The sequence below is a fragment of the Tamandua tetradactyla genome, chromosome 3 (genome assembly GCF_023851605.1).
Source record: "Tamandua tetradactyla isolate mTamTet1 chromosome 3, mTamTet1.pri, whole genome shotgun sequence".
NCBI lineage: Eukaryota > Metazoa > Chordata > Mammalia > Pilosa > Myrmecophagidae > Tamandua > Tamandua tetradactyla.
The window spans coordinates 143,424,007-143,445,365 of record NC_135329.1 but is presented as its reverse complement, the minus strand read 5'-3'; the positions used below and the strand labels follow the sequence as shown (position 1 = coordinate 143,445,365).

Below are 21,359 nucleotides of genomic sequence, written 5' to 3'. Positions count from 1 at the left end.
GTGAAGTGATGGACAAGAAAACAGGCTTAGAGAGGTGAAGCCATTTAGCCAAATGCATAGTTACTGAGTTTTAGCACAAACTGACTCTAATTCCAAAGCGCTTAGACCTAGAAATACAAATTTGAGAAGCACCTTGTTTGAAAGGGTGTATCTACCAACCAAACATCAGTTAAGATTTGTTAGTCAATAGCTTTCTCTTGGTTGATATATTTCCTACTAAAGCACAAAATCTTGACATTAGATTAGCCTTTAAGTGCGTCTGTTTCATGATTTCAGTTGTGTTTCTGAAACACTGATATTATTTCAACATTTGTTTTACAGCAGGGAGGATGAAGGTCAGAAGAGACGGACTCACCTAAAAAGAGAAGCAGAAAAATTCAGGGGCCGTCTTTTTTTTGTATCACACCATATCCCTTAACTGATTCTCAGCACAAAACACAACAGTCCTTTTTCTCAACTGATAGAAATACTACTCAAGTAGCTCCTCAATTTTAGGAGGACTGAGCTGAGCCACTGGAAGGTGAAGGGGTTCTTTAAATCCATCTAGCAATCCTTAATATACTTTAAAATTCAGGATTGTATCAAACATTAAATGAGGCTTGTTAGTAAGGGCTTGGTCATTTCATCAAGTTTCTTACTCAATTGGAATTCATTGTATCAGGATTTGACTTGTTTCTGGGATGAATATTTTGGGTACAAGGGAAAAGTAAGGATATGCTATTCCAGATCGAAGTTGGATAAAAGCTATTCCTGCAGGACTAATCTCTATGTCTGATAGCCACATGTCCCTAAAGACCAAAGCTCCACCTGCTACTGATCATCTTTCCACAATGAGCACATGTCATTTCCAAGGGGATTGATGCTAGGGAAGAGGATAAGGGGAAAGCGTAAGGTACAACAGTTTAACAATGTTGTTCTTGAAATTTTATGGAAATGACTAATTCCAGTTCTGCTATTATGTAGCTGTCTAGTCTGGAATCAAGTTGTTTTGTCATTATTTTACCTCCTTTTTTTCTAAGGGTCCAGATATAAGGGTCCATGTTTTATAAGTAACTAATATAACAAAAGAACAGCTGAGTATAGGTTGGAAATTCAGAGTGGACCACTTTTTCCCTCCTTAACATAATTTGTAATTTTACCACAGAATATAATGAGAAAACTTTCCTTGGAAAAGTATCATTGACTAAGGCCAATTAACATTTTCTCCTCAGTTCACTGCTTTGTCTAAACATCTGAGGTTGATGTGATTGATTTCTTAGAATTAAAAAAAAAAATTTGTTGAATACAAGCAACTTGTTAGAAGACAAGCTTTTGTTTCACTGCAGATGACTACATAGAATGGTCCCTCTCCATTCTTGTATTCTTAAAAAAAAACACCTTATTTGTGTAGTACTTTATAATTTACAAAGGTCTTCACATGCACATTATTTCATGTACTCTAGCAGAAAGCAATATTTCCCTTAGTTCACAGATGCCAAAACTGATCCTTTTCCGAGGTTATATTACTGGTAAAAGGGGTGGGGGGAAGGAATCAGGAATAGGATTGGGGTCTTTTGAGCCAAATGTTCTTTCTCCCATATGCCAGTCTGCCCTTAAGTGTAAGAAATTTTGTCCCAAAACATTTCCATTACTTTTTTTTTTTATCTAGTACAAAAATTCACAAAAGGTAAAATTACTTGCCATCAAAGACTTACCAGTGGTAGACTTGATTTTTTGAGTCACAGTGTCAAGTCTCTGCATGTTCAATGCTACGGACGAGTGTTCTACACCCCATACAATCACTGCTCCACAGCTTTCTGGCCAAATCAAGTACATTAAAAGAGAGGCAGGATAATACACTACCAGAGATTTGAATAAGTGACCTCACAAAATGAAATAGACCTTTCCAAAAGCTTACCTGAGTGCAAGCTGTTCCATCCTCTGACTGGGAAGCGGTAATGGAATATTAAGAAGCCAAAACGGAGATTCCTGCTATGAAACTAACAACACAAAATACTGTAATTTTATAAAAGTTTATAAAGATTGCTGATTGGCTATGTTGAAACTATCAGTGGCTAGAAGTTACATACTGAAAACTTAAATACCTGAAATCTATTCAAACTTTAAGAAGTTGGAGAATTGTTAACATGGAAGACATAAAGAGAATCTTAAAATCCAACAGAAGGTCTGAGAACATTGGCCTATTGTGAAGTGCATTACAATGTGATGACTATTCAGTCATCCAGTTCGCATTCTGGTCAGGATTGTTGGATCTTTCTCTAAAATAGACTCCATAAGCTGTTTCTTATATATAAAAATGATTTGAAAAATATAATATTCCCAGTACAAGCAAATTACTACCTTTCTGGGGCAATAAGACTGAAGAAATTGGTTAAAATACTGTTTATTATTTGAATGCTCCACTTCAAAAGATGTACTGAACGTGAATGAATGTTCTTTTACTCTGGCCTTGGTAAAAGTACCTTGTCAATTCCTTGGTAAGACAAGAAGCCCATAGAATCTGTAAACCAGATCTCTAAAATAATTTCCCAGAAATTTTTGATGAGTCAAAAGTAAGGTTTCTCCTAGGGTGGATTTTTCCCAAACCTGTAAAATCCCTAGTTGCCTAGTAATTAATTAGCAAAATATTGGCAGCACACTTAAGAACTCTTTTTTTGCCTCTATGTAGTGTGAATGCAAAAATAAATCTCAAAACATCCCAATGGGAATCCCATCACTAATCCTCAAAAGCCACAAAGCCCATGGCTTTTTAACCTAGACTTATGACCAAAATTCAAGCTCACCACCACCTTGAATGCCATGTCATGTTTGAAACAATTTGGGTTCTCACAGCCCTTGAGCACCTGGAACTATACATGGACCTCCATTATCTGTGACACATACCTAATTATACAACTTTTTATATTCAGGAAATATCACAATGTCAGTGGATTGAAATACTGGGGTTCAGGATGAAAGATGTTTAGAAATGTACTGTGCAATAGAAAGGAAAGAGGAAAAATCATATGCTTCACACCAGATTTTCATTCAAGTCCTTCCTTCATATGGGTTCAAGTGATAGAGATTATAGTCTATCACTACTAGTAAAAAACAGAATGAATCAATATTCTTGTAACATTGAAAGACTTGGACCGATTATCCTAAATGACTTTCTTTTCGTTTGTCCCCCCTAAGTTTCAAATCACCCATTCCTTCAAGATGCAGTTTCAGCATTATTGCAACATTTTATATGAAGATATTTTCTGAACTTTGTACGGAACTGGACCTGTAAACAGGAAGATAGCCTCTACCAATGATGTCTGGTTTAAATGACATGCCACAATCTCCTCAATGGGTTGAGTCCATTATTTTAAAATGATTGCTTCAAAGCTTTTATTGCAGGTTAATTATCGTCTGTAAAATTGAGTATTCTTCATTAACATAAACAAGATTAACAATAGTTTTACCTTTCCATTCCAAAAGAAATCAAACAACAAATACAAAATGAGAACTTAGCTAGAATGCTATGCTTGTTTTGTACTCAAAAAAAAATCTATGATAAATACAGTTACATTTCTGTACCTAGACATTTTTCAAATTTATAAGGTTTTCATCATTTCTAAAAGTAAAAAGAGCTGCAATACACTTTTCCAGTCATCTTAATCTTGTCAGAAGATACTACATCAATACTGACAGTCTCAGTATTTTATCTTTTGCTACTGTAACAATGACATTAAAGGTAATTACCTACATTATATCCATGTGTTCCTAAAGATGTAGACTAAAGGTGAATTGAGTAAAGGACCACATCATATTTTTTGGAGGTGAGGTGGAGAAGTTATTCCCAAAAAGTAAAAACTCCTTGGTGGTAAGTATCTACAAAATACTTATCAATTTTATTCTTTTCTTTCATGATTGAATACAACTTGAGTCCAATAAGCATCTAATTCCACATCTCTTGATTTCCACCTTACTCATAATGATGTTTTAACATATATCTCCTTTTTCCTTTTTTACAAACTGAGGGCAAAATATAATATTACAATGATTACATGAATATATCTATACAAAGACAGCATAATCCCGCTAAAATTGAACTTTTGACTCACAGACATTGCTACCATGAGATAACGTACAATGTTAGCCAGCTGACATAGAGTTTATCTTTGGTATATAATACAAATTATGGGATGTCAATTTATGAAAATTGAATATACGAGAGTGGATAAAACTGCCTTAAGTAATTAGAATTAATAATTTAAGAGCAGGAAAGAAACTCAGAAGTCACCTAATCCAAACTTAATTCTTAGATAAAGAGAATGAGGTACAGATGGAAAAACTCAGCTGGAATCACACTTCTCATGAGTGCCAGAGCTAGAGCTCAACTTGGGTCTAGTATTCCTGGTCAGTTATTCCTTACATTATACAACAGTCAAAATTTAGAGGCTTTGTCATTATTTGTAATTTCTTTCCCATCTAATCTTTGTTAGACTTAACAAAAACAACATTCAAATCCTTATTTCTAAGCTTTCTCCCTAGTTCTTGTTCTACTGAGTAAAAAGCAATGAAACTTTAGAATGATAAAAGGCTGATATCAAGGAAATGGACAATGTTAAGTGGATAAAATAAAACTCTTATTACAGCCCTGTCCTCTAAGTCTGAGGATAATTTCAATACTAATTCTTGATACTTGCCACCTACCTTTCAGACTTGTATATTGTGGTTACAAGGTTCAAATCTCAAGATGTGGAGTTGATTCAATGATACGGTATGGGCTCATTTGACCACTCTTTCTTCGTGGCTACTGCACCCATGAAATCAATTCCTCTCAAAGGATGTTTTTCTCTCAGAGGACTCACACACATAGCCATCGTAATCAGTGAAAATAATAAGCAGTTTTCTATTTATTCTTTAAAATATATCTTAGATGGAAAGAAAATAAGGTGATAAAGCAGAAATTAACCTAGGGGAATTTTTTTTCTCTGAAAAATTATTTAAACAACAGTTTATAATGCATTGGGAGATCTACAGTATATCCTGTATAGTGTATTTAAGGCACAGAGCTTTATAGGATCTGAATGGCTGAGTTTAAGAAGGAAATGAAAAAAAAAAGATTTTTAAAAAGACAGAAAATTTCAAATTGCGAGGAGAAAATCAAAATGAAAATTTGCAAAGTTAAATGCACATTTGTTTTTATTTATAGACAGCTACCACATGAATTATAAAGAAGTAAAGGGATGTTAGGATGGAATCTGTGTAGATGTGTATATGCTATGGCTAAGAATAAACAAGGTTCCTACATATTATGGTTAGTAAGAACATTATCAGTATAACAGGGGTATTATTATTTAAAAATATGTAGAACTTATATAATCTGTGCTTTAGAAATAACTATACAGTGTTGTAAGTTGAAAGTAATTCAAAAGAATAACTAATACTAAAGATACACCTGTATAAGAATTCAGAAAAGGTTGCATTCTGTAAAGTCAGTTAGCTGTATTAAAAATGACAAAAGTTCAAAACAAGATGTATGTTATATAAAAAGAAGCATTATAAGACTTGCTTGCTGCATTAAATCCACAGTTTGATTCATGAAAGTTCCTTTTAATTATCATTTAGACAGAAGGCATGCAAATAGTCTTAGGAACTACTTAGAATCTCCCCCAAATCCACGAGGGCTACACACATCCTATTTCAGGAACTAAGCAGGTATTCGGGTGGCTGCTTCCTCCTCTGCATCAGCTCGGTTTGCATTAATTTCTGCAAGTGTTCGGCCAAACCGTGCCCATTCATCATTGCGGGGAACAGCAATCTGCTGTTAAAAGAAAAACAATGTTTTATGTATAATGAAATAAAAAGATCATCTTACCTACTATTATTCAGCTTATTTTCAAATAGTTTTTCCACTAAAAAGTAATAATTGGTCAAATGGCCTTTCTGTAATCACAGGGACTATAACAATGAATTACATTCAAAACAAACTGTGTTTGTGAAGTATGTTGTGACAGTCTCAGAAATGACTTTATTATCATCAGTACAAGAGTGAATAATGATGATGCTTTGTAAATATAACTCCCCTGCACAATCACATGGATTTTACTGGTGGGGAGGAACTTAAAATATATTCACTTTATTCTTGCAACATTCCCATTATGAAGTAGTTTTTTTCTCTTCTTTTTGTTTCTGACATTTTATTCATCACAACGTCCTTAAGGTTCATTCACCTAGTTCCATGCCTCACAACTTCCTTCTTTCTTGTAGCCACTCAGTAATCCCTTATATGTAAACATACAGTCCTCACTGTACCCTTAGGCCACTTCCATCCACTGTGAATCTTGAACACTGCCATCATAAACATCAGTGTGCCTCCAGGTACATACCTAACAAAGGGGTTGCAAGATCATAAAGCAATCCTACCCCTAGCTTCCTGGGAACCATAACACTGCCCTCCAGAGGAGCTGCATCTCTCAGCTTCCCAACCAACAATGAAGAGGTACATCTTTCTCCACATTTTCTCTAGCATTCGTTTTTCTCTGTTCATTTTTAAACAATTTTACTTTCACATTATACAATCCAACCTAAGTAGACATGCCTTTGCCACCAAAATCTATCTGAACACATTTCCTTTTATGAAGTAGTTTTTGAAGTATGGTTCATAAGAGCTGGTTTCTTTAAAGTATTTATTTTTGTTTGGGTCATAAGATAACTTTTCTTGATACCTCAAACCCTTCATAAGAAGCTTTGCCATTCCTTACTACTTTAGTGTTATACTGGTAGCAAAAGGTCAGAAGAGGTTTGTGACACTTTTGCCTTACTAAAAGCAGCCCACTGACCAAAAACGTTTGATAATTGCCATTATAATCTTGCAGGAGCCTGACACTGCCATATTAGGGCACAAACAAATCCACATAGCAAAAGGATCTGCTTCTAAGCCTGCAGTGTCCAGTAACGGTAACCACTAATTACATGTAACTATTCACATTTAAAATAAATTTAAAAATTCATTTCCTCAGTATACTAGCCATATTTTAAGACCTCAATAGCCATACACAGCTGTCATACCAGGCAGGCAAATACAGATCATATCTATCAGTGCTAAGATGGTTTAATTGGAAAGTGCTGTTCTAAGCAATTCAATCTACCTCCCAGATACAACTGCTAGTAGCCACAGGATGTACAGAAAAAAAAAGTGTCTAATGTGTCAGCCAGAGCTAAAAAGGAGAAAATCAATCCTGGGTATTGTGTACAGCCAGGGAGAGCACTAAAGAGAGCACTACAGCTCACTGCACTGTTGGATGCCATTATAATGGCTTTGCAACAAAACTCAAGATTCAAGATTCATATTTCACAGTCATTAGGTAGCTTTTAACAGTTATTACTTTTAGCTTCTACCATCTAGTCCAAATAAATGTATGAATACTGAAAAATAAAATCTTGTATCAATATCAATTCTGTGAAACCCCAAGTCCAAATACAACCCCAAATTTCTTCTTCTACCTTAAGAATTTATTTCTAGCAACACATGCTTCAAGAAGCAAAGTACCTGTAACACACATTATCTCAAAACTTGTTACACAGGGACACAGGGCATCAGGTTAGAAAATTAATTTTTAGGAGTCACTTCTGAGGTGGAAAGTAAGTTTTATCTTTACAACAATATAGTTCATACAATGTATGAACCGCAAAGATACCTTTACTGCAATGCTGTGAAAGTTAAATAGATGTGTTAAAATTATAGGCAATGAGCCCCATACCTCTCCCACATCATATATAACAATCTGTCCTTCTGAATCACCCACGGCAATCTCTCTTCCAGAATGGGTCCATCTTACACGATTAAGAGCAGGATTACCCTCCACGGAAATGCTGGCAGTTGGCACCTAATGTCATTTAAAATACAGTGCAGTATTAAAAGTTTCATCGAAATTTCCATAAGCATGTAAAACAATAATTCTCCTTTCTTTCAATGTGCCTACATTTATAAAACAGATGAAAATAAACACTTTTCCCAACTTTCTAGGAAGACAGTTCAGCAATACATTATGAATGACATTATAGTCAATCCTTGAAGTGGTTTGGGAAAATAACTTATGTCCAGACATAGGAAGTTCTCACATGACTGGACACATCATTTTGGAAGATTTCCTCTTTAATTAAGGATTCTTTGTTGCTGTTTTGACTTCTATAAGACGTCAAGCTCTTTGAAAACATATAGCTGAAACCCCATTTAGAAAAAAAATTCAAAAGCCCTCATGAACATATTATAGTTCAATTTTAGAGGACAGGAATCACTTTTGTAGTGTGCATCTGTGTCAGCTGAAACCTGTGATTTGAACCATCATTCCTAGATACAGTTCATATTGAAGGTACAATATGGATCTTTTCAGATCTTTTCACCTTGTTCCCATGTGCTGACAGAGGGAGGCAGGATGATGGCACCAGCAAAATGGCACAAGCCTTGTCTAATCTGACCATACCTCTCCTATGCTGAAGAAAAAGATTTACTTGCCACCGCGTACAGAGAGCAAACATTCAATGTTTGATTCAGATTAAATGGCATATTAAACTTCTTAAACTTTTAAGATCTGATTAAAAATAACCCTTCTAATTAAAACCAGTCATTCTCAAATGATTAATCTCCCCAAATGCCAACATTTTTACAAAGAAAAATTATATTTAGATATATGTTTTTGAATGAACTGTTACGGAAAATATCCACATTTAATTTTAACATCAAATCTCTAAGACCAAAACACAAACTAAGAAAAGTTGGTACATTGTTAGGTAGCTAGTAAGTGCATAATCAAATTCAGTCATCTAGCTAGAGTTTAACTATCTTTGTTAACAGTATCTAAATGTTCCTCCCCAGACTACTAAATGAGTAATTAACACTTAAATTTCTCACATTTCGACTAAAGCAAAAAATGTTTATTTGGTACAAAATTACATTTTGAGTAGTGCATTTCTTTATATAATTTATGTGGACAGCTTAGTTGAACACCATAAGTACATGGATCCTTGAGCAGGGCATGAGATTTTGTAGGTTTGTCCAGAGCGATGCCTCGATAAATCCCAGAAGGATTTGAATAGTGAATAAAAAAGTATTTGCTAAGCCCCCTTGGGAGGGATGGTGAAAAGGGGGAAAATTCAACTTCTCCAAGTGGGGAATTCTTGATATTCTCACAAGCAGTGGGGACAACCAAAGCAATAGGCTGAGCCCCCAATCTTGGGGTTTGTTCATATGAAACTTAACCCCACAAAGGATAGGTCAAGCCTACTTAAAACTAGGCCTAAGAGTCACCCCTAAGAGAACCTCTTTTGTTGCTTAGATGTGGCTTCTCTCTCCAGCCAACACAACCAGCAAATTCACTGCCCTCCCCCTGTCTACGTGGGACATGACTCCCAGGGGTGTGGACCTTCCTGGCAACATGGGACAGAAATCCTAGAATGAGCTGAGATACTTAATCAGCATTAAGGGATTGAGAAAACCTTCTCGACCAAAACGGAGAAGAGTGAAATGAGACAAAATAAAATGTCAATGGCTGAGAGATTCCAAACAGAGTCGAAAGGGTATCCTGGAGGTTATTCTTACGCATTAAATAGATATCAACTTGTTAGTCAAGATGTAATGGAGAGGCTGGAGGGAAATGCCTGCAAATGTAGAGCTGTGTTCCAGTAGCCATGTTTCTTGAAGATGATTGTGTAATGATATAGCTTTCACAATGTGACTGTGTGATTGTGAAAACCTTGTATCTAATGCTCCTTTTATCTATCTTATCAAGAGACGAGTAAAACATACGGAATAAAAACAAAGAATGGGGGAACAAATGTTAAAATAAATTGAGATTGAAATGCTAGTGATCAATGAAAGGGAGGGGTAAGGGGTATGGTACGTATGGGTTTTTTTCAGTTGTCTCTTTTTCTGAATTGAAGCAAATGTTCTAAGAAACGATCATGATGATGAATATGCAACTATGTTGTGAATTACTGTGAATTATTGATTATATATGTAGAATGGAATGATCATAAGTTAAGACTGTTTGTGTTTGCTTGTTATATATTTTTTAAATAATTAAAAAATTAATTTAAAAAAAATTCTCATTATTCCAATATATAGAAGCCCTATATTACTTCAAGGGCTTCAAAGAAATTTGAAAAGATGTGAGAAAGAGTGGATGTGGGAGAAGGTACCACGTGAATTTCTGTTCCAGAGCTTATAGATAGAACTACTAATATGATTTCTGTGACCACACAGCAAGGCAGAATTCTAAGAACATTCTAAGCCTCTCTAAACTGGCAAAAATATACATGGATAAAAATAAATGACAGTTAAATTTTATTGCTAATAAGTTATTTTAGTATAGCATTAGAAAGTTTGGAGGTTTCTATATTCATTTTACAGTAACATTCTGTTTTCAATCCTTCATAGAAAAAATGTCACTGAAATACTTTCTTCAAACATGTCAAGCTTAGACTAATGTTTATGGAAGACATACGGTTCCCTCAAGGCTAAGAGGTAACTTAGAAATTCGGAATTAAGGTTAACATACTTCAACAGTCTGAAACTATCTGATTTCTAGCCTGTGAATGGAAAACATCCCAGTTGCCTTATGAATGAGTGTCTTTGCCAGGATGTTAGAGACATGATAGCGCATTTCAGAAGTAAAAGGGAATGTCTTAGTGCTCCTGGCAAAATTATTTCTCCTTTCAGTTGTACACAGCATGTGCTTTATTATTCAGGGTACAAAGCTTATTTGGCTTCTTTGTGATGAAGCTGCAATCACAAAACCCTTTTACATTCCTTGAGATAAAAGGGATTTCACAAATTATTCAATAAATCTCCAATTCTCTATTTTTCAGTGCAATTTCTGTTATTTTTCTGCTCACCTCTGTGTCATTATTGAGATTCCACAAATCCAGTCTCCCCATGCCATCCACACAGGCAAATAGGGCGGGGTGGGTGGGTGACCACATAACATCATAAACATAGTCTGAATTATCTTCAAATGAATACAGAGGCTTGTTATTCTGAAAGGGAAGAGTTGATTCTTAGCATAGTAAAAATATAACATACAGTCAACGGGTATGATAACATTTCATGATATTTAACTCAATCTAGTAAAGTTCCTATAATTTCTTTCACTACCTGGAGTTATGAACTAACACTCAACTACTGAATTGCATTTTCTTTTTAACTTGTAGATGTCATACTGTTTAAAAAGCAATATATTTTAAAAGTATTTGTCAATAAGAGGATTCTGGAAAGATGATGGTAATGACAATGTACTTTTTCAATCTCCTTTACATCTTCCCATAAAAACAGACAAGGCAATGAGGACCACAAAACCACGACCCGCAGACAGCATCTATTATAAAATTAGGAGTCAAGATATTCTCAGAAACCTCCAAATATAAGTGGGTGAAAACAAACTTTTGATGACTACAAGACCTATATGGAATCAACATCTCTGTGAGAAAGTACAGAGGTTCTCACACTCTGAGAATAGAAGAACCTCACAGTTGCCAGCAGACATTCATTAAATGGGGGGGGGGGGGGGGCAGTCTAAGTACACCAGAAGAAACTGGAAATGAATCCTGCAGAATCTCATTTACAAATACATGCAAGCAGAGCAGGCAATGGCAGCACAGTAGCAGAGTTCTCGCCTGCCATGCTGGCGATCCAGGTTCGATTCCCAGTGCCTGCTCATGTTAAAGAAAAACAAATATATGCAAGTAGACTGACATTTGAGATAATTAAGGTCTGATGGTGCAGTAAGGCCCTATACATTTAAAATTAATAAACCAAAACTCTCTTTGAATACAAAACCTTGCTGAAGAAAAACTGCTGGGAGCAGAATCCAAATTGAGGAAGACAGGGACAAGAGGGAAGAAGGAAAGGAAAGTTCAGGTGAAAGTAGTAGAGAGGAAAAGGCACATCTCAGAAACTACTAGATACACACATTCACACAGACATACACATATACATACATATAAAATCATTTTGCAAAAAAGCACAGAAGGGGGAACTCTAACCTAGACAATAAAACTAGAAAAGCTATCTGTGTCCATCCCCTTTCTTCTAAAAGTATAGAAAAACTAATTCCACTAGTTGACAATAAGCAACAGAAAAGGATCTCAGTCAAATCCCATACAGAGTTCTTGTGGCAGACTGTGTTTTCCAAAGACAGATGCACCAAAAAAAAAAAAATATATATATATATACCCCAACCACAAACTATTTTTCTGTTCCATCCTCCTGAACCTGAGCACACCTTTATAACTGCTACAACCAAAATAATTTTGTTGAAGTGATGCTATATCATTTGAGTCTGGGTCATAAAAGGTGAGAAGCTTTCTGCTTGGCTGCTTTCTTTTGGGACACACACTTTTGAGACCTGAGTGCCATGTTAGATGTATGCTTATCCTGAAATGCAGTGCTGGGGAGACTATGTAAAGAGATCACATTGAGATAAAGGGGATGCCTAAAGAGGTCCAGCTGTTCCAGTCCTCCCAACCCTGGGAAAGATACATGAGTGAATGAAATACAGACGATTCCATTCCCTCCCCGACCAATGCTGAATGATACAGAGCGAGTACAGCCCAAACTGTAGCTTTGTGAGCAAAATAAATATTGCTATTGTTTAATCCATTAATTTTGGAGTCATCTGTTATGTGGCCATAGTAACTATATCAGTTCTAAGAAAAAATAAAACAAGGAACAGAATAACATACCTTCTGACCATGAAAAGATTCCAGAAAGACATATCCACAAAATAGATGAAAACTGTAAACTAATATTTCAAACACGACATTAAGGAATTAAGAAAATTATAAAAGAACAGTATAAATTACACAAGAAAAACTCTAAAATGAGGTGATAAGATAAAAGTAAGTTCTAAAAAGAGGCAACAGAATTCATGAAAGACTTAAAAATAAGAGGAAAAAAATAAATTATTAAGATTGAACTAGAAAACATCAAGAGAAAATAAAGAAAATGAATAATGCCTTATGAGAATCAGAAGATGAAAATGAGGAAAACATCTAATTGAAAAAAAAAAGGAAGAAAAACAAAGTTGGAGGATTTACACATCCAAATTTCAAAACTTATTACAAAGCTACAATAATCAATACTGTGTGGTACTGACATAAGGACAGATATGTTGATCAATGGCATAGAAATGAGAGTCCAGAAACAAACCTTTCCACCTATGACCAACTGATCCTCAAGAAAGGTATGAAGACAATTCAATGGGGAAAGAATAGTCTTTTCAACAAATGGTGCCGAGACAACAGGCTATTCATATATAGAAGAATGAAGTTGGGCCAACCCCTTTTCCTCACATTACACAGAAAAATTAATTCAAAATGTACCACAGATCTAGATGTAAGGGCTAAAACTATAAAACTTTAGAAAAAAAAATATGAGTAAATCTTTGTGACTTTAGATTAATCAATGGCTTCTTAAATATGAAACCAATAGCACAAATGACAGAAGAAAAAAACAGATAAGTCGACTATATCAAAATTAAAAACTTTTCTGTTTTAACAATACTATCCAGAAAGTGAAAAGAACCCACACAATGGGATAAGATATTTGCAAATCATATATCTGATAGGTGACTTGTATTTATATAAAAAAAACTCTCACAGCGCAACAATAAAATGACAAATAAATCCAATTTAATTATGTTTTTAGAATTAAAATTTAATGGGCAAAGCATTTGAACAGTTCTCCAAAGAAGATAAACAAATGGCCAATAAGCACATTAATAAATACTCAATCATTAGTCATTAGGGAAATGCAAAGCAATACCACATGAAATATCACTTCACACCACTAGGATGACTGTAATTTTAAAAACCACAATAATAAGTATTGGCAAGGAAGTGACAAATTGGAACACTTATACATTGCTGGTGGGAATGTAAAATGGTGCAGCTGCTTAAAAAGTTTGGAAGTTCCTCAAAATGGTAATTAGAGTTACCATATGATCCAAGGAATTCCACAGCCAGGTTTATATCCAAAAAAAATGAAAACATATGTCCACACAAAAACTTGTACACAAATGTTCACAGCAGCATTATTCTTAACAGTCAAAAGGGAGAAACAATTTAAATGACCATCAAGTGAAAACATAAGGTTATATACCTATACAATGGAATATTATTTGGCCATAAAAAGGAATGAAATGGGCGGGCCACGGTGGCTCAGCAGGCAGAGTTCTCGCCTGCCATGCCAGAGGACCTGGATTCGATTTCTGGTGCCTGCCTGCCCATGTGAAGAAAAAAGAATGAAACACTGAGATGTGTTTCAACACGAATGAACCTTGAAAGAATTTTGCTAAGTGAAAGAAACTAGTGCCATACTATGATTCCATAAAATGTCCAAGGACTGTTGATAACAGGCAAATCCATAGAAAGAAAGAGTTGATTAATGGTTTCTAGGGGCTGGCATGGTAGTAATGGAGACTGAGGAGGGACTGCTAATGAGTATGGGGTTTCTTTTTGAGGTTTCAAAATGTGATGATAGCTGCACAACTGTGAATGTACTAAGAACCACTGAACTGTAACTTAAAAAGGTTGAATTTAATGGTTTATGAATTCTATTAGACTATAATATAATAAAAGCTGTTATTGAAAAAAAAGTGAATGTTTAAAAATAAAATTAGTAAAGATACATATACAATGGCAAGCACTGAAGAAGTTGACCAAACCAATGATAGAGAATAACACAACAGAGCTCTTCTAAAATGAAAGACAGTTTCAAATTATATTTTGATAGGGTAATTTATATATTGAGGCAAATCAGCCCTTTAAAGAAAAAGAAAAAAAAATTTTTGATCCTCCAGGTAAAAAGACCATGTTACACGTAAAATAAGAAAATCACTGTACACAGACTTTTTGACGGCAACACTTTTTTGCCAGAAGACAACAGAGTAATTAACATATTGAAGGAACTCAAAGAAAGAAAATGTAAGTCATGGATTTTATATAAAACCAAGCATAGTGTTGTGAATAAGGGAATAATGTATCCATGAGCACCTTCTGAGGACTCTACTACCCAACGAGCTTCAGATGAACAAAAAGATCAAGAGACGTCAAAAAGATCAAGGGATGGCAGGTAACCACACGACTCTGAGGGTAAGCTTCTCTTTATTGAAGTATTCCAGCTAATAGACAAAGAATTAAAATATCACCATTTTGTAATTCAGACAGAATTACCAATGGATGCTAAAATTACACAAAAAATAGAACCAGTCACAATACACATCCTGATGGACGTAAAGACTGCTATCCAAGAAGCAGCTGAATAAATGTGAGCCTATTCAAGCTTTTAGATCTAAGCATCAATTTACAGAAAACAAAATGGATAGGGGAACATGATAAATGACACTATAGGAATGCAAAATCCAGACTGTTAGAAACACTACAGGGCAACCAACCTGGTTTCTTCTTCAACAATAACAACAACAATAAGAACAAAAGAAAGAAAAGAGAAAGAAGGTAATGCTATTAAGAGAGGGACTTAAAAAGTATGCCAATCTATCATATAAGGATGGGCCCTGTTTGGATTCTGCTTCAAACATATAAACTGTGAAAAAAAAATTTGTTGAACACTATTGACTACTGGATGAAATTAAGGAATCAGTATTTATTCTTTGGCATGTAATTATGATATGGAAGGATAGAGGGAGTACTACTGGGTATAATACAAAAAAGGGAAATAAATATAAAAGTAGGCATTAATGGAAGAAATGAGGGACTAAAAAAGGCATAAGACTTATAAAGTCTAAATATAAATAGCAAATGCAAGAAGAAAGTCCTGCATTATAACTACTGACTTTAAATATAAATGGATTAAACTTTCCAGTCAAAAGTCACATATTGGCAGAATGGACAAAAAATAAACAAAAAATATCAAAATCATATGATGTAGCATCTCTGATCTTAATGAAATTTTCAGATGCTAAAATCAATAATAGGGAGAAATGGAAAATATGTGAAAATTAAACAACATACTCAGCATACTCTTAAACAACTTAAACAATGGGTACATTATTCCCTTAAACAACCAATGAGCTAAAGAGGAAATCAAAAGCAAAATTAGGAAATAACTTGAGGTGAATGCAAATGAAAATACAACATAAAAAAATTTATGGGATACAGCAAAATCAGTGCTGAAAAGGAAATTTATAGATCTAAATGATTACATTAAAAAAGAAGAAGGACTTCAACTCAGAGACCTAAACTCAAAACTGGAAGAACTAGAAAAAAGAAGAGCAAACTAAATGCAAAACATGCTGAAGAGAGGAAATAACAAAGATTGAGTAGAGAGAAATGAAATAAAGAACAAAAAAAACAACATAAAGAATCAACAAAATTAAAAGCAGATTCTTCAATAACATTAATAAAATTGACAAACATTTAACTAGACTTGCAAAGGAGAAAGAGAGATTACACAAATTACTAAAATCAGAAATGAAAAGGGAGAACTTACCACTGATCCCACAGAAATAAAAGGATGATAGAAGAACTGTCTGAACAATTGTAGATAACCTAGATGAAATGGACAAATTCTTAGAAACACCAAACTACCTACACTGACTCAAGAATTAATAAAAAATTTCAACAAGCCAACTACTAGTAAAGAGACTGAATTAGTAATAAAAAAAATCTCCCAGTACAGAAAAGCCCAGGAAAATATGGCTTCACGGGGGAATTTTACTAGACATTCCATGAAGACTTAACTCCAATTCTGCTCAAACTCTCCCAAAAAACTGAAGAGGAGGGAACACTTCCTAATTCATTGCACAAGGCCCAAATCACTCTCAGACCAAAGCCAGACAAAGATGCCACAAGAACTGAAAACTACAGAACAATATTTCTTATGAATATAGATGTAAAAATCCTCAACAAAATATTACCAAACTGAATCCAACAGCCTAGTAATCCCACTCCATGATCAAGTGGGATTTATCCCCAGTATGCAAGGGTGGTTCAAAATTTAAAAATCAATTAATGTAATAAAACATATTACATTTATGGAATTAAGAAGAAAAACACATGAATATCTCAATTGATGCACATAAGGCATTTGACAAAATCTAGCATTACTTCTTCATAAAAACACTTAAGAAAAATAGGAATAGTAGGAAACTTCCTCAACATGATAAAGGGCATATATGAAAAACCCACAACTAAAATCCTACTTAATGGGGAAAGACTGAAAGCTTTCCCTCAAAGATCAGGAACAAGACAAGGATGCGCAGTGTCACCAGTATTATTCAACACTGCACTGGAAGTTCTAGACAGATCAAGAAAAACCAAATAAAAGGGAAAGTAAAGCTTTCCCTATTTGCAGATGGCATGATCCTATATAAGGAAACCCTGAATAATCCACAACAAAGCTCCTAGTCCATCACTCAAAAATCAGTAGTTTCTTTACATAAGCAATTAACAATTGAAAGAAGAAATAAAGAAAAAAATTCTATTTACAATCACAACTAAAAGAATCAAATGTGTAGGAATAAATCTGGCCAAGGATGTAAAAGACTTGTGCACAGAAAACTACAATACAAAACATTGCTAAAATATTTCAAAGACCTAAATAAATGGAAGGACATTCTATGTCCATGGATTGGAAGACTAAATATTGTTAGATGTCAATTCTCCCCAAAATGATTTATAGATTCAACACAATCCCAATCAAAATTCCAACAACATTCTTTGCAGAAACAGAAAATTCAACCATCACATTTATATGGAAGTGCAGGGAGCCCCACATAATCAAAACCATATTGAAAAAAAGAATGACGTTAGAGGATGCACACTCCCAATCTTAAAACTTATTGCAGGGGTGCACGGGTAGTTTAGTGGTAGACTATTCACCTGCCATGTGGGAGATTCAGGTTTGATTCCCTGCCCATGTAACCCATGCCCCCCAAAAAAGTACTACGAAGACACAGTAATCAAAACAGCATGGTATTGGCCCAAGGTCATATGCATAAACCAGTGGAATACAAGTGAAAGCTCAGGAATCAACCCCCACATTTACAACCAGCTGTTTTTTTTTTTCTTGTACCAAACACATTAGCATTTTTCTTTTTTTTTAAGCAAATGACAATGACCCAGTTTACCAGCTTTAATTTTTATAAACCTAAGCTTAACATTACATATTTAAACAATTCTCAAAACTAAGTTACCAGCACTCATGCATGACTAGAAAACATCCATAATTTATATTAAACCAGAACTGTATTACCATTAATGTATTAATATCTTTTGCTACTAAATATCGAAAAAAAAGAAATTATTTTTGTAGAAGATTCATCCTGATAATGTTAACTTCACAGCAGACAAAGTACTTGGCTCACATTTCAAACATAACAGAAAGAGCAAGATCCACGCTGGTGTTACTGTACAATTTTGTCTGAGCACTACTAAAGAATCACAGTTCACCTTGGATTAATTTTAATAAAAAAGCAAAGTGCATACAGAAATTTACAACAATTTTTAAAGACAAAAAGGAAAAAATGGTCTTATTAATGTGGTCCCAACAACAAACTCAAAAGTCTACGACAAATAGGTGCTTCAATGAGCTGCTCATAAATACTTTAGATTAGGTATCTAAATCTGAAAAGCAGAGTTCATTTGAAATCTTCAAAAAAAGGTTCCTGGTAATCCTCAAATGGTGCTTGTTATAGTTTAACATTTCTGTTAGATGCATGCATTGAATTACTTGTTATCCAAGCACAGCGGCTGCTCCTTGCCATTTATTAAGGACTTGAACTGCCATCTTCTTCAACTTCTACTCTTTCTTGACCATTCTCAGTAATCCTCTTTGGAGTGATTTTTCTGCCATTAACTATTTTAATACAAGTTAAACAGATTTGAAGTAGCCCATCCTACAAGCACCAAAGGATGATGAAGAAAATGCAGTAAGACCCCCATGCCCCAGTGAACAAAATGAAGTAAATCCTGTACCAAAAAAAGAAAATCCATCTCCTAAAGATGGAAACCCACTGAAGGCAGAGAAAATAGATCCTCTGCCAGCTTCTGGTTCCACGGAGGCCTCTCCGATTTCCAAACACTCAAATGGGTCTTCAAAGAAGTGAAATGAAAATGGGTCCCTTGCACCAAAAAATTCCCTGAAGACATCATTGGTATTACAGAATGTAAAGTCAAACTCACATGTACTGACAAATGACTTCCACCTCCACCACCACCATTTAATCCTTTGCCGTATTTATCATAGATATCCGTTTTTTAGCATCTGATAACAACTCCAATGCCTCAGTTATTTGTTTGAATTTTCTCTCTGCTGCTTTTTTATTCTCAGGATTTTTATCAGGGCGCCTCTTGAGTGCCAATTTACGATATGCCTTTTTAATATCCTCGGGTGAGGCATGTCTCTGCATGCCTAGAACTTCATAGTAATCCACCATGTTTTAACAGATTGTTGGAAAAAAGTCCCAAGGAGGTTGCCAGCCAGTGGAAGAAAGGAAGAGAGGCTGAGAGGTAATGCTCATGGTCTCCGCTCAGTTCCGACACTGGTGGCAGTGGAGGTGGTGGCAGCAACGACCAACTGATTTTTGACAAGGGGCAAAGACTGCTGAATTGGGAAAGAATAATCTCTTCAACAGAAAGTGCTGGGATAACCAGATCTCAATTGCAAAAAAAACAGGCGGAAGACTCCTACTTCACTCTTCATTAAAAAATCAACTCAAATGTTTCAAAGACCTAAATATAAGAGCCAGAACTATCAAACTCCTAGAAGAAAATGCAGGGAAGCAAATCCAGAACCTTGTGCTAAGCAATGGTTTCTTAGACTTTACTCCCAAAGCACAAACAAGAAAAGAAAAAAACAGATAAATGGGACCTCACTGAGATTGAAAACTTTTTGCATCAAAGGACTTTATCTTGAAAGTAAAACAACAACCTATATAAGGAAGAAAATATTTGGAAACCACATACCCAATGAAGGTTTAATAACCAGAATATATAAAGAAATCCTTCAACTTAACAACAAGAAGACAAACAAATCAATTAAAACATGGTCAAGACTTGAATAGACATCTCTCTATGAAGATATAGAAATAGCCATAAAGCACATGAAAAGATTATCAACATCATTAGTTGTCAGGGAAATGCAAATAAAAACCACAATGAAGTACCACTTCACACACATTAAAATGACAGCTATTTAAAAAAACAGAAAATTGCAAGTGTTGAGGGGATGCGAAGAAAGAGGAATGGTCATTCATTGCTGGTAGTGACGTAAAATGGTGTAGCTGCTGTGGAAGACAGTTTGGCCACTCCTCAGAAAGTTAAGTATAGAACTACCATATGACCTGGCAATCCCTCTATTAGGTATACATTCAAAAGAACTGAAAGCATGGACCCAAGTAGATATTTGCACACTGATGTTCACAATGGCATTATTCACAATTACTAAAAGATAGAAGCAACCCAAGTATCCATCAATCTATGAATGGATAAAGAAAATGTAGTACATACATCCACAATGGAGTATTATTTGGCCATAAAAAATGAATGAAGTCTCAAAATATGTGACAACATGGATGAGGCTTTAAGACATCATGATGAGTGAAATAAGCCAAACACAAGAAGACAAATATTGTATGAGCTCACTGCTAAGAAATAATTTCAATAAGCAAATTCACAGAGTCAGAATTTAAAATAAAAGTTACTGGGGGCTTTCTCCGCCGGCCCGCCGCGCGGCGCCCACGCCCCGCAGCAGCCGACCCGCCCGCCCTCCTTCTCCCCTCTCTTTCTCCGCCGGCCCGCTGCGCGGCGCCCACGCCCCGCAGCAGCCGACCCGCCCGCCCTCCTTCTCCCCTCTCTTCCCCCTCCTGCTCCGGCCGCTCTCCAACCACCACGGTGCCCTCTTCCCCCGCCTTCACCGGCTCCTCCGCCACCAGCCTCGACAGCCTTGCCGCCCTCACCTTTCCTCCTCCAGAACAGCTACTGGGGGAGTGGAGATAATACAGAGCAGCTCCCGGAGCCACGAGGGAGATCAAAGGGACGGCGTACCCCATCCTGGAACGGCTGACTATCTGGGAGAACCAGCTCCGGTGAGATCACCAAGGGGCACGGGCTTTCCTGGGTGGGACGGCAAGCGACCGGAGTCCCTCCCTTCCACCGTCCCAGGCCAGCTGGTAGAATTGGACAGGCGGTCCCCTTAGGCCGCGGCGGCTGGTGCCCCCACCACGCGAGGCCCCCCGGAACAACTGAGATAGTTGGGTCGGAAATCCCCAGACTGCGGAGAACAGTGACCGGGGGATCCCTTCCAAACACGTGACTCCCCCGTCCGGCTGGGAACAGTGCACTCTCCCGGGCTGCGACAGCTGGCGCCCTCC

The 21,359-nt window shown here is 35.9% G+C and overlaps 1 protein-coding gene, 1 long non-coding RNA gene and 1 pseudogene across 7 annotated transcripts in view; 1 reads left to right on the top strand and 2 right to left on the bottom strand.

Moving 5' to 3' along the window:
• Positions 1-5,154: 5,154 nt before the first annotated feature.
• DYNC1I2 (dynein cytoplasmic 1 intermediate chain 2) overlaps positions 5,155-21,359 on the bottom strand; it is a 93,996-nt gene continuing 77,791 nt past the window's right edge. For 4 of the 6 annotated variants that reach the window (XM_077154131.1, XM_077154130.1, XM_077154134.1 and 1 more), the window contains 3 exons: positions 10,867-11,007; positions 7,734-7,859; positions 5,155-5,794 (listed from right to left, as the gene is read on the bottom strand). In XM_077154131.1, the coding sequence (XP_077010246.1) occupies positions 5,681-5,794; positions 7,734-7,859; positions 10,867-11,007 (381 nt within the window). In that variant the 3' untranslated portion in view covers positions 5,155-5,680. The remainder of the gene's footprint in view (positions 5,795-7,733; positions 7,860-10,866; positions 11,008-21,359) is intronic. The other 2 variants (XM_077154133.1, XM_077154135.1) reach the window with 1 other exon arrangement.
• On the top strand, positions 6,006-12,620 carry LOC143677755 (uncharacterized). The gene is made up of 3 exons (XR_013172848.1): positions 6,006-6,472; positions 10,409-10,495; positions 11,303-12,620. It is a non-coding gene; the product is annotated as an uncharacterized LOC143677755 (long non-coding RNA).
• LOC143676377 (dnaJ homolog subfamily B member 6 pseudogene) lies at positions 17,560-20,614 on the bottom strand (annotated as a pseudogene).